The following is a 15,647-nucleotide window of genomic DNA, read 5'->3' as shown; positions in this document are numbered from 1 at the left end:
TCCTCCTTTCTCTGCAGTCTTTTGGGGTCTGTCTCTCCTCCTTTCTCTCCAGTCTTTTGGGGTCTGTCTCTCCCACCTTTCTCTGCAGTCTTTTGGGGTCTGTCTCTCCTCCTTTCTCTGCTGTCTTTTGGAGTCTGTCTCTCCCACCTTTCTCTGCAGTCTTTTGGGGTCTGTCTCTCCTCCTTTCACTGCAGTCTTTTGGGGTCTGTCTCTCCACCTTTCTCTGCAGTCTTTTGGGGTCTGTCTCTCCTCCTTTCTCTGCAGTCTTTTGGGGTCTGTCTCTCCACCTTTCTCTGCAGTCTTTTGGGGTCTGTCTCTCCCTCCTTTCTCTCCAGTCTTTTGGGGTCTGTCTCTCCTCCTTTCTCTGCAGTCTTTTGGGGTCTGTCTCTCCTCCTTTCTCTGCAGTCTTTTGGGGTCTGTCTCTCCCATCTTTCTCTCCAGTCTTTTGGGGTCTGTCTCTCCCTTCTTTCTCTGCAGTCTTTTGGGGTCTGTCTCTCCTTTCTCTGCAGTCTTTTGGGGTCTGTCTCCCACCTTTCTCTGCAGTTTTTTTGGGTCTGTCTCTCCACCTTTCTCTGCAGTCTTTTGGGGTCTGTCTCTCCTCCTTTCTCTCCAGTCTTTTGGGGTCTGTCTTTCCTCCTTTCTCTGCAGTCTTTTGGGGTCTGTCTCTCCTCCTTTCTCTGCAGTCTTTTGGGGTCTGTCTCTCCTTTCTCTGCAGTCTTTTGGGGTCTGTCTCTCCACCTTTCTCTGCAGTCTTTTGAGGTCTGTCTCTCCACCTTTCTCTGCAGTCTTTTGGGGTCTGTCTCTCCCTCCTTTCTCTGCAGTCTTTTGGGGTCTGTCTCTCCACCTTTCTCTGAAGTCTTTTGGGGTCTGTCTCTTCACCTTTCTCTCCAGTCTTTTGGGGTCTGTCTCTCCCTCCTTTCTCTGCAGTCTTTTGGGGTCTGTCTCTCCACCTTTCTCTGCAGTCTTTTGGGGTCTGTCTCTCCACCTTTCTCTGCAGTCTTTTGGGGTCTGTCTCTCCACCTTTCTCTGCAGTCTTTTGGGGTCTGTCTCTCCACCTTTCTCTGCAGTCTTTTGGGGTCTGTCTCCACCTTTCTCTGCAGTCTTTTGGGGTCTGTCTCTCCACCTTTCTCTGCAGTCTTTTGGGGGTCTGTCTTTCCCTCCTTTCTCTGCAGTCTTTTGGGGTCTGTCTCTCCCTCCTTTCTCTGCAGTCTTTTGGGGTCTGTCTCTCCTCCTTTCTCTGCAGTCTTTTGAGGTCTGTCTCTCCCACCTTTCTCTGCAGTCTTTTGGGGTCTGTCTCCACCTTTCTCTGCAGTCTTTTGGGGTCTGTCTTTCCACCTTTCTCTCCAGTCTTTTGGGGTCTGTCTCTCCACCTTTCTCTCCAGTCTTTTGGGGTCTGTCTCTCCCTCCTTTCTCTGCAGTCTTTTGGGGGTCTGTCTCTCCCCCTTTCTCTGCAGTCTTTTGGGGTCTGTCTCTCCTTTCTCTGCAGTCTTTTGGGGTCTGTCTCCACCTTTCTCTGCAGTCTTTTGGGGTCTGTCTCCACCTTTCTCTGCAGTCTTTTGGGGTCTGTCTCCACCTTTCTCTGCAGTCTTTTGGGGTCTGTCTCTCCACCTTTCTCTGCAGTCTTTTGGGGGTCTGTCTTTCCCTCCTTTCTCTGCAGTCTTTTGGGGTCTGTCTCTCCCTCCTTTCTCTGCAGTCTTTTGGGGTCTGTCTCTCCTCCTTTCTCTGCAGTCTTTTGAGGTCTGTCTCTCCCACCTTTCTCTGCAGTCTTTTGGGGTCTGTCTCCACCTTTCTCTGCAGTCTTTTGGGGTCTGTCTTTCCACCTTTCTCTCCAGTCTTTTGGGGTCTGTCTCTCCACCTTTCTCTCCAGTCTTTTGGGGTCTGTCTCTCCCTCCTTTCTCTGCAGTCTTTTGGGGGTCTGTCTCTCCCCCTTTCTCTGCAGTCTTTTGGGGTCTGTCTCTCCTTTCTCTGCAGTCTTTTGGGGTCTGTCTCTCCCCCTTTCTCTGCAGTCTTTTGGGGTCTGTATCTCCCCTTTTCTCTGCAGTCTTTTGGGGGTCTGTCTCTCCCCCTTTCTCTGCAGTCTTCTGGGGGTCTGTCTCCCCCCCCCCTTTCTCTGCAGTCTTTTGGGGTCTGTCTCTCCCACCTTTCTCTGCAGTCTTTTGGGGTCTCTCCCTCCTTTCTCTGCAGTCTTTTGGGGTCTGTCTCTCCTCCTTTCTCTGCAGTCTTTTGGGGGTCTGTCTCTCCCCCTTTCTCTGCAGTCTTTTGGGGTCTGTCTCCTCCTTTCTCTGCAGTCTTTTGGGGTCTGTCTCTCCCTCCTTTCTCTGCAGTCTTTTGGGGTCTGTCTCTCCTCCTTTTTCTGCAGTCTTTTAAGGTCTGTCTCTCCCCCTTTCTCTGCAGTCTTTTGGGGTCTGTCTCCACCTTTCTCTGCAGTCTTTTGGGGTCTGTCTCTTCACCTTTCTCTGCAGTCTTTTGGGGTCTGTCTTTCCACCTTTCTCTCCAGTCTTTTGGGGTCTGTCTCTCCACCTTTCTCTCCAGTCTTTTGGGGTCTGTCTCTCCCTCCTTTCTCTGCAGTCTTTTGGGGGTCTGTCTCTCCCCCTTTCTCTGCAGTCTTTTGGGGTCTGTCTCTCCTCCTTTCTCTCCAGTCTTTTGGGGTCTGTCTCTCCTCCTTTCTCTGCAGTCTTTTGGGGTCTGTCTCTCCCTCCTTTCTCTGCAGTCTTTTGGGGTCTGTCTTTCCTCCTTTCTCTGCAGTCTTTTGGGGTCTGTCTCTCCTCCTTTCTCTGCAGTCTTTTGGGGTCTGTCTCCACCTTTCTCTGCAGTCTTTTGGGGTCTGTCTCTCCTCCTTTCTCTGCAGTCTTTTGAGGTCTGTCTCTCCCACCTTTCTCTGCAGTCTTTTGCGGTCTCCCTCCTCCTTTCTCTGCAGTCTTTTGGGGTCTGTCTCTTCACCTTTCTCTGCAGTCTTTTGGGGTCTGTCTCTCCACCTTTCTCTCCAGTCTTTTGGGGTCTGTCTCTCCCCCTTTCTCTGCAGTCTTTTGGGGTCTGTCTCTCCTCCTTTCTCTGCAGTCTTTTGGGGTCTGTCTCTCCTTTCTCTGCAGTCTTTTGGGGTCTGTCTCTCCCCCTTTCTCTGCAGTCTTTTGGGGTCTGTCTCTCCTCCTTTCTCTCCAGTCTTTTGGGGTCTGTCTCTCCACCTTTCTCTGCAGTCTTTTGGGGTCTGTCTCTCCACCTTTCTCTGCAGTCCTTTGGGGTCTGTCTCCACCGTTCTCTGCAGTCTTTTGGAGTGTCTCTCCCTCCTTTCTCTGCAGTCTTTTGGGGTCTGTCTCTCCACCTTTCTCTGCAGTCTTTTGGGTTCTGTCTCTCCACCTTTCTCTGCAGTCTTTTGGGGTCTGTCTTTCCACCTTTCTCTCCAGTCTTTTGGGGTCTGTCTCTCCACCTTTATCTCCAGTCTTTTGGGGTCTGTCTCTCCCTCCTTTCTCTGCAGTCTTTTGGGGGTCTGTCTCTCCCCCTTTCTCTGCAGTCTTTTGGGGTCTGTCTCTCCTTTCTCTGCAGTCTTTTGGGGTCTGTCTCTCCCCCTTTCTCTGCAGTCTTTTGGGGTCTGTCTCTCCCCCTTTCTCTGCTGTCTTTTGGGGGTCTGTCTCTCCCCCTTTCTCTGCTGTCTTTTGGGGGTCTGTCTCTCCCCCTTTCTCTGCAGTCTTTTGGGGTCTGTCTCTCCTCCTTTCTCTGCAGTCTTTTGGGGTCTGTCTTTCCTCCTTTCTCTGCAGTCTTTTGGGGTCTGTCTCTCCTCCTTTCTCTGCAGTCTTTTGGGGTCTCTCCCTCCTTTCTCTGCAGTCTTTTGGGGTCTGTCTCTCCTCCTTTCTCTGCAGTCTTTTGGGGTCTGTCTCCACCTTTGTCTGCAGTCTTTTGGGGTCTGTCTCTCCTCCTTTCTCTGCAGTCTTTTGAGGTCTGTCTCTCCCACCTTTCTCTGCAGTCTTTTGCGGTCTCCCTCCTCCTTTCTCTGCAGTCTTTTGGGGTCTGTCTTTCCACCTTTATCTCCAGTCTTTTGGGGTCTGTCTCTCCACCTTTCTCTCCAGTCTTTTGGGGTCTGTCTCTCCCTCCTTTCTCTGCAGTCTTTTGGGGGTCTGTCTCTCCCCCTTCTCTGCAGTCTTTTGGGGTCTGTCTCTCCCCCTTTCTCTGCAGTCTTTTGGGGTCTGTCTCTCCTCCTTTCTCTCCAGTCTTTTGGGGTCTGTCTCTCCACCTTTCTCTGCAGTCTTTTGGGGTCTGTCTCTCCCTCCTTTCTCTGCAGTCTTTTTGGGTCTGTCTTTCCTCCTTTCTCTGCAGTCTTTTGGGGTCTGTCTCTCCTCCTTTCTCTGCAGTCTTTTGGGGTCTGTCTCCACCTTTCTCTGCAGTCTTTTGGGGTCTGTCTCTCCTCCTTTCTCTGCAGTCTTTTGAGGTCTGTCTCTCCCACCTTTCTCTGCAGTCTTTTGCGGTCTCCCTCCTCCTTTCTCTGCAGTCTTTTGGGGTCTGTCTCTCCTTTCTCTGCAGTCTTTTGGGGTCTGTCTCTCCCCCTTTCTCTGCAGTCTTTTGGGGTCTGTCTCTCCTCCTTTCTCTCCAGTCTTTTGGGGTCTGTCTCTCCACCTTTCTCTGCAGTCTTTTGGGGTCTGTCTCTCCACCTTTCTCTGCAGTCTTTTGGGGTCTGTCTCCACCTTTCTCTGCAGTCTTTTGGAGTGTCTCTCCCTCCTTTCTCTGCAGTCTTTTGGGGTCTGTCTCTCCACCTTTCTCTGCAGTCTTTTGGGTTCTGTCTCTCCACCTTTCTCTGCAGTCTTTTGGGGTCTGTCTTTCCACCTTTCTCTCCAGTCTTTTGGGGTCTGTCTCTCCACCTTTCTCTCCAGTCTTTTGGGGTCTGTGTCTCCCTCCTTTCTCTGCAGTCTTTTGGGGGTCTATCTCTCCCCCTTTCTCTGCAGTCTTTTGGGGTCTGTCTCTCCTTTCTCTGCAGTCTTTTGGGGTCTGTCTCTCCCCCTTTCTCTGCAGTCTTTTGGGGTCTGTCTCTCCCCCTTTCTCTGCAGTCTTTTGGGGGTCTGTCTCTCCCCCTTTCTCTGCAGTCTTTTGGGGGTCTGTCTCTCCCCCTTTCTCTGCAGTCTTTTGGGGTCTGTCTCTCCTTTCTCTGCAGTCTTTTGGGGTCTGTCTTTCCTCCTTTCTCTGCAGTCTTTTGGGGTCTGTCTCTCCTCCTTTCTCTGCAGTCTTTTGGGGTCTCTCCCTCCTTTCTCTGCAGTCTTTTGGGGTCTGTCTCTCCTCCTTTCTCTGCAGTCTTTTGGGGTCTGTCTCCACCTTTCTCTGCAGTCTTTTGGGGTCTGTCTCTCCTCCTTTCTCTGCAGTCTTTTGAGGTCTGTCTCTCCCACCTTTCTCTGCAGTCTTTTGCGGTCTCCCTCCTCCTTTCTCTGCAGTCTTTTGGGGTCTGTCTCTCCTCCTTTCTCTGCAGTCTTTTGGGGTCTGTCTCTCCTTTCTCTGCAGTCTTTTGGGGTCTGTCTCTCCCCCTTTCTCTGCAGTCTTTTGGGGTCTGTCTCTCCTCCTTTCTCTCCAGTCTTTTGGGGTCTGTCTCTCCTTTCTCTGCAGTCTTTTGGGGTCTGTCTCTCCACCTTTCTCTGCAGTCTTTTGGGGTCTGTCTCTCCACCTTTCTCTGCAGTCTTTTGGAGTGTCTCTCCCTCCTTTCTCTGCAGTCTTTTGGGGTCTGTCTCTCCACCTTTCTCTCCAGTCTTTTGGGGTCTGTCTCTCCCTCCTTTCTCTGCAGTCTTTTGGGGGTCTGTCTCTCCCCCTTTCTCTGCAGTCTTTTGGGGTCTGTCTCTCCTTTCTCTGCAGTCTTTTGGGGTCTGTCTCTCCCCCTTTCTCTGCAGTCTTTTGGGGTCTGTCTCTCCCCCTTTCTCTGCAGTCTTTTGGGGGTCTGTCTCTCCCCCTTTCTCTGCAGTCTTTTGGGGGTCTGTCTCTCCCCCTTTCTCTGCAGTCTTTTGGGGTCTGTCTCTCCTCCTTTCTCTGCAGTCTTTTGGGGTCTGTCTTTCCTCCTTTCTCTGCAGTCTTTTGGGGTCTGTCTCTACTCCTTTCTCTGCAGTCTTTTGGGGTCTCTCCCTCCTTTCTCTGCAGTCTTTTGGGGTCTGTCTCTCCTTTCTCTGCAGTCTTTTGGGGGTCTGTCTCTCCCCCTTTCTCTGCAGTCTTTTGGGGTCTGTCTCTCCTCCTTTCTCTGCAGTCTTTTGGGGTCTGTCTCTCCCACCTTTCTCTGCGGTCTTTTGGAGTGTCTCTCCCTCCTTTCTCTGCAATCTTTTGGGGTCTGTCTCTCCTCCTTTCTCTGCAGTCTTTTGGGGTCTGTCTCTCCCACCTTTCTCTGCAGTCCTTTGGGGTCTGTCTCCACCTTTCTCTGCAGTCTTTTGGGGTCTGTCTCTCCTTTCTCTGCAGTCTTTTGGGGTCTGTCTCTCCCTCCTTTCTCTGCAGTCTTTTGGGGTCTGTCTCTCCCCCTTTCTCTGCAGTCTTTTGGGGTCTGTCTCTCCTTTCTCTGCAGTCTTTTGGGGTCTGTCTCTCCCCCTTTCTCTGCAGTCTTTTGGGGTCTGTCTCTCCACCTTTCTCTGCAGTCTTTTGGGGTCTGTCTCTCCCTCCTTTCTCTGCAGTCTTTTGGGGGTCTGTCTCTCCCCCTTTCTCTGCAGTCTTTTGGGGTCTGTCTCTCCTCCTTTCTCTGCAGTCTTTTGGGGTCTGTCTCCACCTTTCTCTGCAGTCTTTTGAGGTCTGTCTCTCCTACCTTTCTCTTCAGTCTTTTGGGGTCTCCATCCTCCTTTCTCTGCAGTCTTTTGGGGTCTGTCTCTCCCTCCTTTCTCTGCAGTCTTTTGGGGTCTGTCTCTCCCCCTTTCTCTGCAGTCTTTTGGGGTCTGTCTCTCCTTTCTCTGCAGTCTTTTGGGGTCTGTCTCCACCTTTCTCTGCAGTCTTTTGAGGTCTGTCTCTCCTACCTTTCTCTTCAGTCTTTTGGGGTCTCCATCCTCCTTTCTCTGCAGTCTTTTGGGGTCTGTCTCTCCACCTTTCTCTCCAGTCTTTTGGGGTCTGTCTCTCCCCCTTTCTCTGCAGTCTTTTGGGGTCTGTCTCTCCCCCTTTCTCTGCAGTCTTTTGGGGTCTGTCTCTCCCCCTTTCTCTGCAGTCTTTTGGGGTCTGTCTCTCCCCCTTTCTCTGCAGTCTTTTGGGGTCTGTCTCTCCCCCTTTCTCTGCAGTCTTTTGGGGGTCTGTCTCTCCTCCTTTCTCTGCAGTCTTTTGGGGTCTGTCTCTCCTTTCTCTGCAGTCTTTTGGGGTCTGTCTCTCCCCCTTTCTCTGCAGTCTTTTGGGGTCTGTCTCTCCCCCTTTCTCTGCAGTCTTTTGGGGTCTGTCTCTCCCCCTTTCTCTGCAGTCTTTTGGGGGTCTGTCTCTCCTCCTTTCTCTGCAGTCTTTTGGGGTCTCTCCCTCCTTTCTCTGCAGTCTTTTGGGGTCTGTCTCTCCTCCTTTCTCTGCAGTCTTTTGGGGGTCTGTCTCTCCCCCTTTCTCTGCAGTCTTTTGGGGTCTGTCTCTCCTCCTTTCTCTGCAGTCTTTTGGGGTCTGTCTCTCCCACCTTTCTCTGCGGTCTTTTGGAGTGTCTCTCCCTCCTTTCTCTGCAGTCTTTTGGGGTCTGTCTCTCCTCCTTTCTCTGCAGTCTTTTGAGGTCTGTCTCTCCCACCTTTCTCTGCAGTCTTTTGGGGTCTGTCTCCACCTTTCTCTGCAGTCTTTTGGGGTCTGTCTCTTCACCTTTCTCTGCAGTCTTTTGGGGTCTGTCTTTCCACCTTTCTCTCCAGTCTTTTGGGGTCTGTCACTCCACCTTTCTCTCCAGTCTTTTGGGGTCTGTCTCTCCCTCCTTTCTCTGCAGTCTTTTGGGGGTCTGTCTCTCCCCCTTTCTCTGCAGTCTTTTGGGGTCTGTCTCTCCTTTCTCTGCAGTCTTTTGGGGTCTGTCTCTCCCCCTTTCTCTGCAGTCTTTTGGGGTCTGTCTCTCCCCCTTTCTCTCCAGTCTTTTGGGGTCTGTCTCTCCACCTTTCTCTGCAGTCTTTTGGGGTCTGTCTCTCCCTCCTTTCTCTGCAGTCTTTTGGGGGTCTGTCTCTCCCCCTTTCTCTGCAGTCTTTTGGGGTCTGTCTCTCTTCCTTTCTCTGCAGTCTTTTGGGGTCTGTCTCTCCCACCTTTCTCTCCAGTCTTTTGGGGTCTGTCTTTCCTCCTTTCTCTGCAGTCTTTTGGGGTCTGTCTCTCCTCCTTTCTCTGCAGTCTTTTGGGGTCTGTCTTTCCTCCTTTCTCTGCAGTCTTTTGGGGTCTGTCTCTCCTCCTTTCTCTGCAGTCTTTTGAGGTCTGTCTCTCCCACCTTTCTCTGCAGTCTTTTGAGGTCTGTCTCTCCCACCTTTCTCTGCAGTCTTTTGGGGTCTCCCTCCTCCTTTCTCTGCAGTCTTTTGGGGTCTGTCTCTTCACCTTTCTCTGCAGTCTTTTGGGGTCTGTCTCTCCACCTTTCTCTGCAGTCTTTTGGGGTCTATCGCTCCACCTTCCTCTGCAGTCTTTTGGGGTCTCGGCATCCTTTCTCTGCAGTCTTTTGGGGTCTTTCTCTCCTCCTTTCTCTGCAGTCTTTTGGGGTCTGTCTCCACCTTTCTCTGCAGTCTTTTGGAGTGTCTCTCCCTCCTTTCTCTCCAGTCTTTTGCGGTCTGTCTCTCCACCTTTCTCTGTAGTCTTTTGGGGTCTGTCTCTCCACCTTTCTCTGCAGTCTTTTGGGATCTGTCTCTCCACCTTTCTCTGCAGTCTTTTGGGGTCTGTCTCTCCTCCTTTCGCTGCAGTCTTTTGGGGTCTGTCTCTCCCTCCTTTCTCTCCAGTCTTTTGGGGTCTGTCTCTCCCACCTTTCTCTCCAGTCTTTTGGGGTGTGTCTTTCCTCCTTTCTCTGCAGTCTTTTGGGGTCTGTCTCTCCTCCTTTCTCTGCAGTCTTTTGGGGTCTGTCTCCACCTTTCTCTGCAGTCTTTTGGGGTCTGTCTCCACCTTTCTCTGCAGTCTTTTGGAGTGTCTCTCCCTCCTTTCTCTCCAGTCTTTTGCGGTCTGTCTCTCCACCTTTCTCTCCAGTCTTTTGGGGTCTGTCTCTCCCTCCTTTCTCTCCAGTCTTTTGGGGTCTGTCTCCACCTTTCTCTGTAGTCTTTTGGGGTCTGTCTCTCCACCTTTCTCTCCAGTCTTTTGGGGTCTGTCTCCACCTTTCTCTGTAGTCTTTTGGGGTCTGTATCTCCACCTTTCTCTGTAGTCTTTTGGGGTCTGTCTTTCCTCCTTTCTCTGTAGTCTTTTGGGGTCTGTCTCTCCCTCCTTTCTCTGCAGTCTTTTGGGGTCTGTCTTTCCTCCTTTCTCTGTAGTCTTTTGGGGTCTGTCTCTCCCTCCTTTCTCTGCAGTCTTTTGGGGTCTGTTTCTCCCTCCTTTCTCTGCAGTCTTTTGGGGTCTGTCTTTCCACCTTTCTCTCCAGTCTTTAGGGGTATGTCTCTCCACCTTTCTCTGCAGTCTTTTGGGGTCTGTCTCTCTCTCCTTTCTCTGCAGTCTTTTGGGGGTCTGTCTCTCCTCCTTTCTCTGCAGTCTTTTGGGGTCTGTCTCTCCTCCTTTCTCTGCAGTCTTTTGGGGTCTGTCTCTCCCACCTTTCTCTGCAGTCTTTTAGGGTCTGTCTCTCCACCTTTCTCTGCAGTCTTTTGGGGTCTATCGCTCCACCTTTCTCTGCAGTCTTTTGGGGTCTCTGCCTCCTTTCTCTGCAGTCTTTTGGGGGTCTGTCTCTCCTCCTTTCTCTGCAGTCTTTTGGGGTCTGTCTCTCCCACCTTTCTCTGCAGTCTTTTGGGGTCTGTCTCTCCTCCTTTCTCTGCAGTCTTTTGAGGTCTGTCTCTCCCACCTTTCTCTGCAGTCTTTTGGGGTCTGTCTCCCCCTTTCTCTGCAGTCTTTTGGGGTCTGTCTCCCACCTTTCTCTGCAGTCTTTTGGAGTGTCTCTCCCTCCTTTCTCTCCAGTCTTTTGGGGTCTGTCTCTCCACCTTTCTCTGCAGTCTTTTGGGGTCTGTCGCTTGCACGTCTAGAGATGACATTTTGCCCCTTCTTTGTCCTCTCGCTCAGTGACATTGGATGGAGACGTCTGTGATCAGTAATTTTCACGTCTTGTCGCAGATTCTCTGGGATTTGTCTCTGGACGGTGACTGCTCTGTTCACACTCTGGATTATGCTCTGATCTAATCCCTCCATTGTGGCTCTGGCAGGATGTTGACGGTCGTTGTCCTGCTGGAAGGTGAACCTACGTTCCAGGCTCTGGTCTTCTGCAGCCTCTAACAGGTTTTCTACAGGATTGTCCTGTATTTAGCTCTGTCCATCTTCCCATCAGCTCTGACCAGCTTCCCTGCCTCTGCTGAAGAAAAGCCTCTTCACAGCAGGATGCTACCTCCACCATGTGTTATGGTGGGGATAGTGTTCGTGTTCTGCAACACACAGCGTTTTGAATTTAGCCCATAATGTTCTTTGGTCTCATCTGACCACACCACCTTTTAGCACATGCTCGCTGTGTCCTCTACATGGGACTTCTTGAGGTCTTTCTTCCATGAAGGTAAGATTTGTGCAATATACGACTAATAGTTAGCTTGTGGACAGATTCTCCCCCTGAACTGTGGATCACTGCGGCTCCTCCAGTGTCCCTGGGCCTCTCAGCTGCTTCTCTCATTAGCGCTCTCCTTGCTGGGGATGATGGATTAATGCTCCGTGAGATGTTCAGAGTTTGGGCTATTTTCTATAACCTGACCCTCCTTTCCTCTCCTCCATCACTTTATCCCTGACTTGTCTGGTGAGCTCCTTGGTTTCTATGATGCTGTTTTATCTCTAATGTTCTCACACAAACCTGAGGCCTTCACAGAACAGCTGTGGTTATACTGAGGAGAGATCACACCCAGGGGGCGCAGAGTACTGAGGATGTGACTTCTGGGGGCATCAGACTACAGGGGGCATCAGACTACAGGGGGCATCAGACTACAGGGGGCATCAGACTACAGGGGCATCAGACTACAGGGGGCATCAGACTACAGGGGGCTGAATACTAATGCACATAATGTTCAGATTTATATAATAATTAGAGAACGTTATCATTACCTTTACACGTCACAAATACTTGTTACTTTATGTCGGTGTCACAGAGAATCCCAATAAAACACATTTATGTTTGTGGTGTAACATCAAAAATGAGGAAAGGTTCATGGGTTATGAAGACTTTATCAAGGCACTGTCCAGACAACATTCGTGCGATATTCAGGTGGGCGATGTATGATTATACGGGCAACATACAAGGGACCCGACATCACATTACATGCAGGTAGAAGCGGCGTCCGCAGTGCGAGGAGTCATGGCAGCCGTGGAAATGGATGAGATATGAGGACATTCCTGTGTACATGTGACAGAAGGGCTCTACTGTCGGCCTCTCACCGGCCTTAAGTGGCTGACAACAGGGAACAACAGACTGCACTCAACACAGACGAGCCCGAAGGAGAGGATTAGAGCATCCTCTCCAGGGTATGCAGGGGTTAATGCGGGCACACCACACAGGTTTAGAGGCAAACAAGGGAGCAGATGGCAAGTGATGGCGGTGCTTTCTGTGGTGGCCACAATCCCAGAAGTGAGCAAATTTAGGGGCACATATGTCCACAAGTGCCTGCTCCCCGACGTCTCCCGGGCTCAGCCCGGCTCCCCGACGTCTCCCGGGCTCAGCCCGGCTCCCCCCGGCTCCCCGACGTCTCCCGGGCTCAGCCCGGCTCCCCGACGTCTCCCGGGCTTAGCCCGGCTCCCCGGCTCCCCGACGTCTCCCGGGCTCAGCCCGGCTCCCACCGGCTCCCCGACGTCTCCCGGGCTCAGCCCGGCTCCCACCGGCTCCCCGACGTCTCCCGGGCTCAGCCCGGCTCCCCGACGTCTCCCGGGCTCATCCCGGCTCCCCGACGTCTCCCGGGCTCAGCCCGGCTCCCACCGGCTCCCCGACGTCTCCCGGGCTCAGCCCGGCTCCCCGACGTCTCCCGGGCTCAGCCCGGCTCCCACCGGCTCCCCGACGTCTCCCGGGCTCAGCCCGGCTCCCCGACGTCTCCCGGGCTCAGCCCGGCTCCCCCTGGCTCCCCGGCTCAGCCCGGCTCCCCGACGTCTGCCACCGGCTCCCCGACGTCTCCCGGGCTCAGCCCGGCTCCCCCCGGCTCCCCGACGTCTCCCACCGGCTCCCCGACGTCTCCCGGGCTCAGCCCGGCTCCCCGACGTCTCCCGGGCTCAGCCCGGCTCCCCGACGTCTCCCGGGCTCAGCCCGGCTCCCACCGGCTCCCCGACGTCTCCCGGGCTCAGCCCGGCTCCCCCCAGCGTCTCCCAGGCTCAGCCCGGCTCCCCGACGTCTCCCGGGCTCAGCCCGGCTCCCACCGGCTCCCCGACGTCTCCCGGGCTCAGCCCGGCTCCCCCCAGCGTCTCCCAGGCTCAGCCCGGCTCCCCGACGTCTCCCGGGCTCAGCCCGGCTCCCCGATGTCTCCCGGGCTCAGCCCGGCTCCCCGTCGGGGAATAAACCGTACTGCCCACATAGAGGCGCCCCAGCTGTTCTGCAAATGTAATACGGACCTAAACAGACAGAGCATTGAGCTGATATCACACTGCCACAGGGCGATTTGCTGGTCACATCCGCCGTCTCCTGCGGGCAGTAGTAACAAGTGCAGAACACGTAAGGATTTGTATTTAAAGACCTGACCTTGTCCTGCTCACAAAGCTGGAGGTTTGTTACAATGTATCAGTGCAGTGCCATAAGTGCCGCCCTCAGGGCTTGCTACAGTGTGTAGTTTCAGACAATATGGCAGTGGCTGCTGCTGCTATGGCCATGAACCCCCAAACACAAAGACATAATGCGATCCCCTCTGGGGAGGTCACCCCAATAATGGCCCCAGGGTATTCCTGCTCCAGTATAATGGACCCAGGGGCTTCCTCCTCCAGTATAATGGCCCCAGGGGCTTCCTCCTCCAGTATAATGGCCCCAGGGGCTTCCTCCTCCAGTATAATGGCCTGCATACACTGCTGGGCCTCTGAGGAGAGGAGGATAATGGAGGCTCAACAGCAGATAATGGCTGTAACCGGATCCTTACAGCCGGCTGCACCGCTAATGGACCCACAGCAGCACAGAGGACATCAGGAGAGTGACGTGAGAATCCTCCGGGAGGTGACGTGAGAATCCTCCGGGAGGTGACGTAAACCTCCGACAGACAGTGAGGAGCCCCTGGAAGAGTCCTGGGATCCCGGCACAAGGGGGGCACACGGGTGGACCCGGCCGCACATATACAGGATATACACACATATATACGGACACAACAAGCAATCGGCGGCCGGGGAGCACGTCCACATGACCCCACAGCCCAGCATGCACATGTACAGGAGCCAATAACCCACATCCACTGGAGACCAGGCAGAGATAATCCCCACTGGTCACAGCTGTGATAATCCCAGATAATCTGTGTCACTGCAGGAGTATATGACATGAGCCGGATATTATACAGGATTATTACATCATGTATACCGCAGCTGGAGATTATAATCTGTATATCACATGGACGGATTATTGCATCGTCTGGAGATTATAATCTGAATGGTGCCATACACTCGGTGTAACATGCAGTCGCTATGTGCGGGCAGAGCGTACATGTCAGCATGTCGGGGGTCCGTGTTCGGCCCCCACTCACAACATCCCCCCATGACGAGAGATGATACAATGATGGAAAAGGCCGGACATGGATGAGCGCAATCATGGCCGTGCAGGAGACAGCGACATGCATGGAGGGAAGATGGAGGCATGCGGAGCGCCAGACAGCGCCCCCGGGAGGAACCGCACCGCACCTTCTTAGGCTTCAATCCACGCTGCACGGAGAGAGGGCAAATGTGAGAGGTTAGAGGTCAGCTAATCCGAGAGGAGGAGTAGTACCCTGCACACAGAGAGGTTAGTGAATCCGAGAGGAGGAGAAGTACCCTGCACGGAGAGAGGTTAGAGGTCAGCTACCCGAGAGGAGGAGTAGTACCCTGCACGGAGAGAGGTTAGAGGTCAGCTACCCGAGAGGAGGAGAAGTACCCTGCACGGAGAGAGGTTAGAGGTCAGCTACCCGAGAGGAGGAGTAGTACCCTGCACGCAGAGAGGTTAGTGAATCCAAGAGGAGGAGAAGTACCCTGCACGGAGAGAGGTTAGAGGTCAGCTACCCGAGAGGAGGAGAAGTACCCTGCACGGAGAGAGGTTAGAGGTCAGCTACCCGAGAGGAGGAGAAGTACCCTGCACGGAGAGAGGTTAGTGAATCCGAGAGGAGGAGAAGTACCCTGCACGGAGAGAGGTTAGTGAATCCGAGAGGAGGAGAAGTACCCTGCACGGAGAGAGGTTAGAGGTCAGCTACCCGAGAGGAGGAGCAGTACCCTGCACGGAGAGAGGTTAGAGGTCAGCTAATCCGAAATTAGTACCAAGCTAGGAGACCAGCGCCTGATTACATCTATGTAATGTGGAGACATCCCGAGACTGATCGTTAATTCTCAAAAATCTTAATTCTTGAGTATAATGTGTCCTCCATTATTAAGACAAGAGATGACAGTTAGAGCTCAAAGTTCTATGCAGAAATGTTTATTACTGTGCTCCTCCTCCTAGACCTGTCCTCTGCCTTCTGCATTACCCTGTGCTCCTCCTCCTAGACCTGTCCTCTGCCTTCTACATTACTCTGTGCTCCTCCTCCTAGACCTGTCCTGCCTTCTACATTACTCTGTGCTCCTCCTCCTAGACCTGTCCTCTGCCTTCTACATTACTCTGTGCTCCTCCTCCTAGACCTGTCCTCTGCCTTCTACATTACTCTGTGCTCCTCCTCCTAGACCTGTCCTCTGCCTTCTACATTACTCTGTGCTCCTCCTCCTAGTCCTGTCCTCTACCTCCTACATTACTCTGTGCTCCTCCTCCTAGACCTGTCCTCTACCTCCTACATTACTCTGTGCTCCTCCTCCTGTCCTCTGCCTTCTACATTACTCTGTGCTCCTCCTCCTAGACCTGTCCTCTGCCTTCTACATTACTCTGTGCTCCTCCTCCTAGACCTGTCCTCTGCCTTCTACATTACTCTGTGCTCCTCATAGACCTGTCCTCTGTCTTCTACATTACTCTGTGCTCCTCCTCCTAGACCTGTCCTCTGCCTTCTACATTACTCTGTGCTCCTCATAGACCTGTCCTCTGTCTTCTACATTACTCTGTGCTCCTACTCCTAGTCCTGTCCTATGCCTTCTACAATACTCTGTGCTCCTCCTCCTAGACCTGTCCTGCCTTCTACATTAATCTGTGCTCCTCCTCCTAGACCTGTCCTCTGCCTTCTACATTACTCTGTGCTCCTCCTCCTAGACCTGTCCTCTGCCTTCTACATTACTCTGTGCTCCTCCTCCTAGACCTGTCCTCTGCCTTCTACATTACTCTGTGCTCCTCCTCCTAGACCTGTCCTCTGCCTTCTACATTACTCTGTGCTCCTCCTCCTAGACCTGTCCTCTACCTTCTACATTACTCTGACTCTGTGCTCCTCATAGACCTGTCCTCTGTCTTCTACATTACTCTGTGCTCCTCCTCGACCTGTCCTCTGCCTTCTACATTACTTTGTGCTCCTCCTCCTAGA

General features: G+C 53.0%; 1 protein-coding gene across 4 annotated transcripts in view; it reads right to left on the bottom strand.

Moving 5' to 3' along the window:
• The window catches only part of DCTN1 (dynactin subunit 1), a 139,809-nt gene that overhangs the window by 56,522 nt on the left and 67,640 nt on the right, over window positions 1-15,647 (bottom strand). For 2 of the 4 annotated variants that reach the window (XM_077280396.1, XM_077280397.1), the window contains exon 5: window positions 13,864-13,884. The exons of the other annotated variants lie outside the window; for them this stretch is intronic. In XM_077280396.1, coding sequence (XP_077136511.1) covers window positions 13,864-13,884 — 21 coding nt within the window. The remainder of the gene's footprint in view (window positions 1-13,863; window positions 13,885-15,647) is intronic. 4 annotated transcript variants of the gene reach the window in all.

Source organism: Ranitomeya variabilis, chromosome 1 (assembly GCF_051348905.1).
Source record: "Ranitomeya variabilis isolate aRanVar5 chromosome 1, aRanVar5.hap1, whole genome shotgun sequence".
Classification (NCBI taxonomy): Eukaryota; Metazoa; Chordata; class Amphibia; order Anura; family Dendrobatidae; genus Ranitomeya; species Ranitomeya variabilis.
This window is presented reverse-complemented; position numbering and strand designations above follow the sequence as displayed.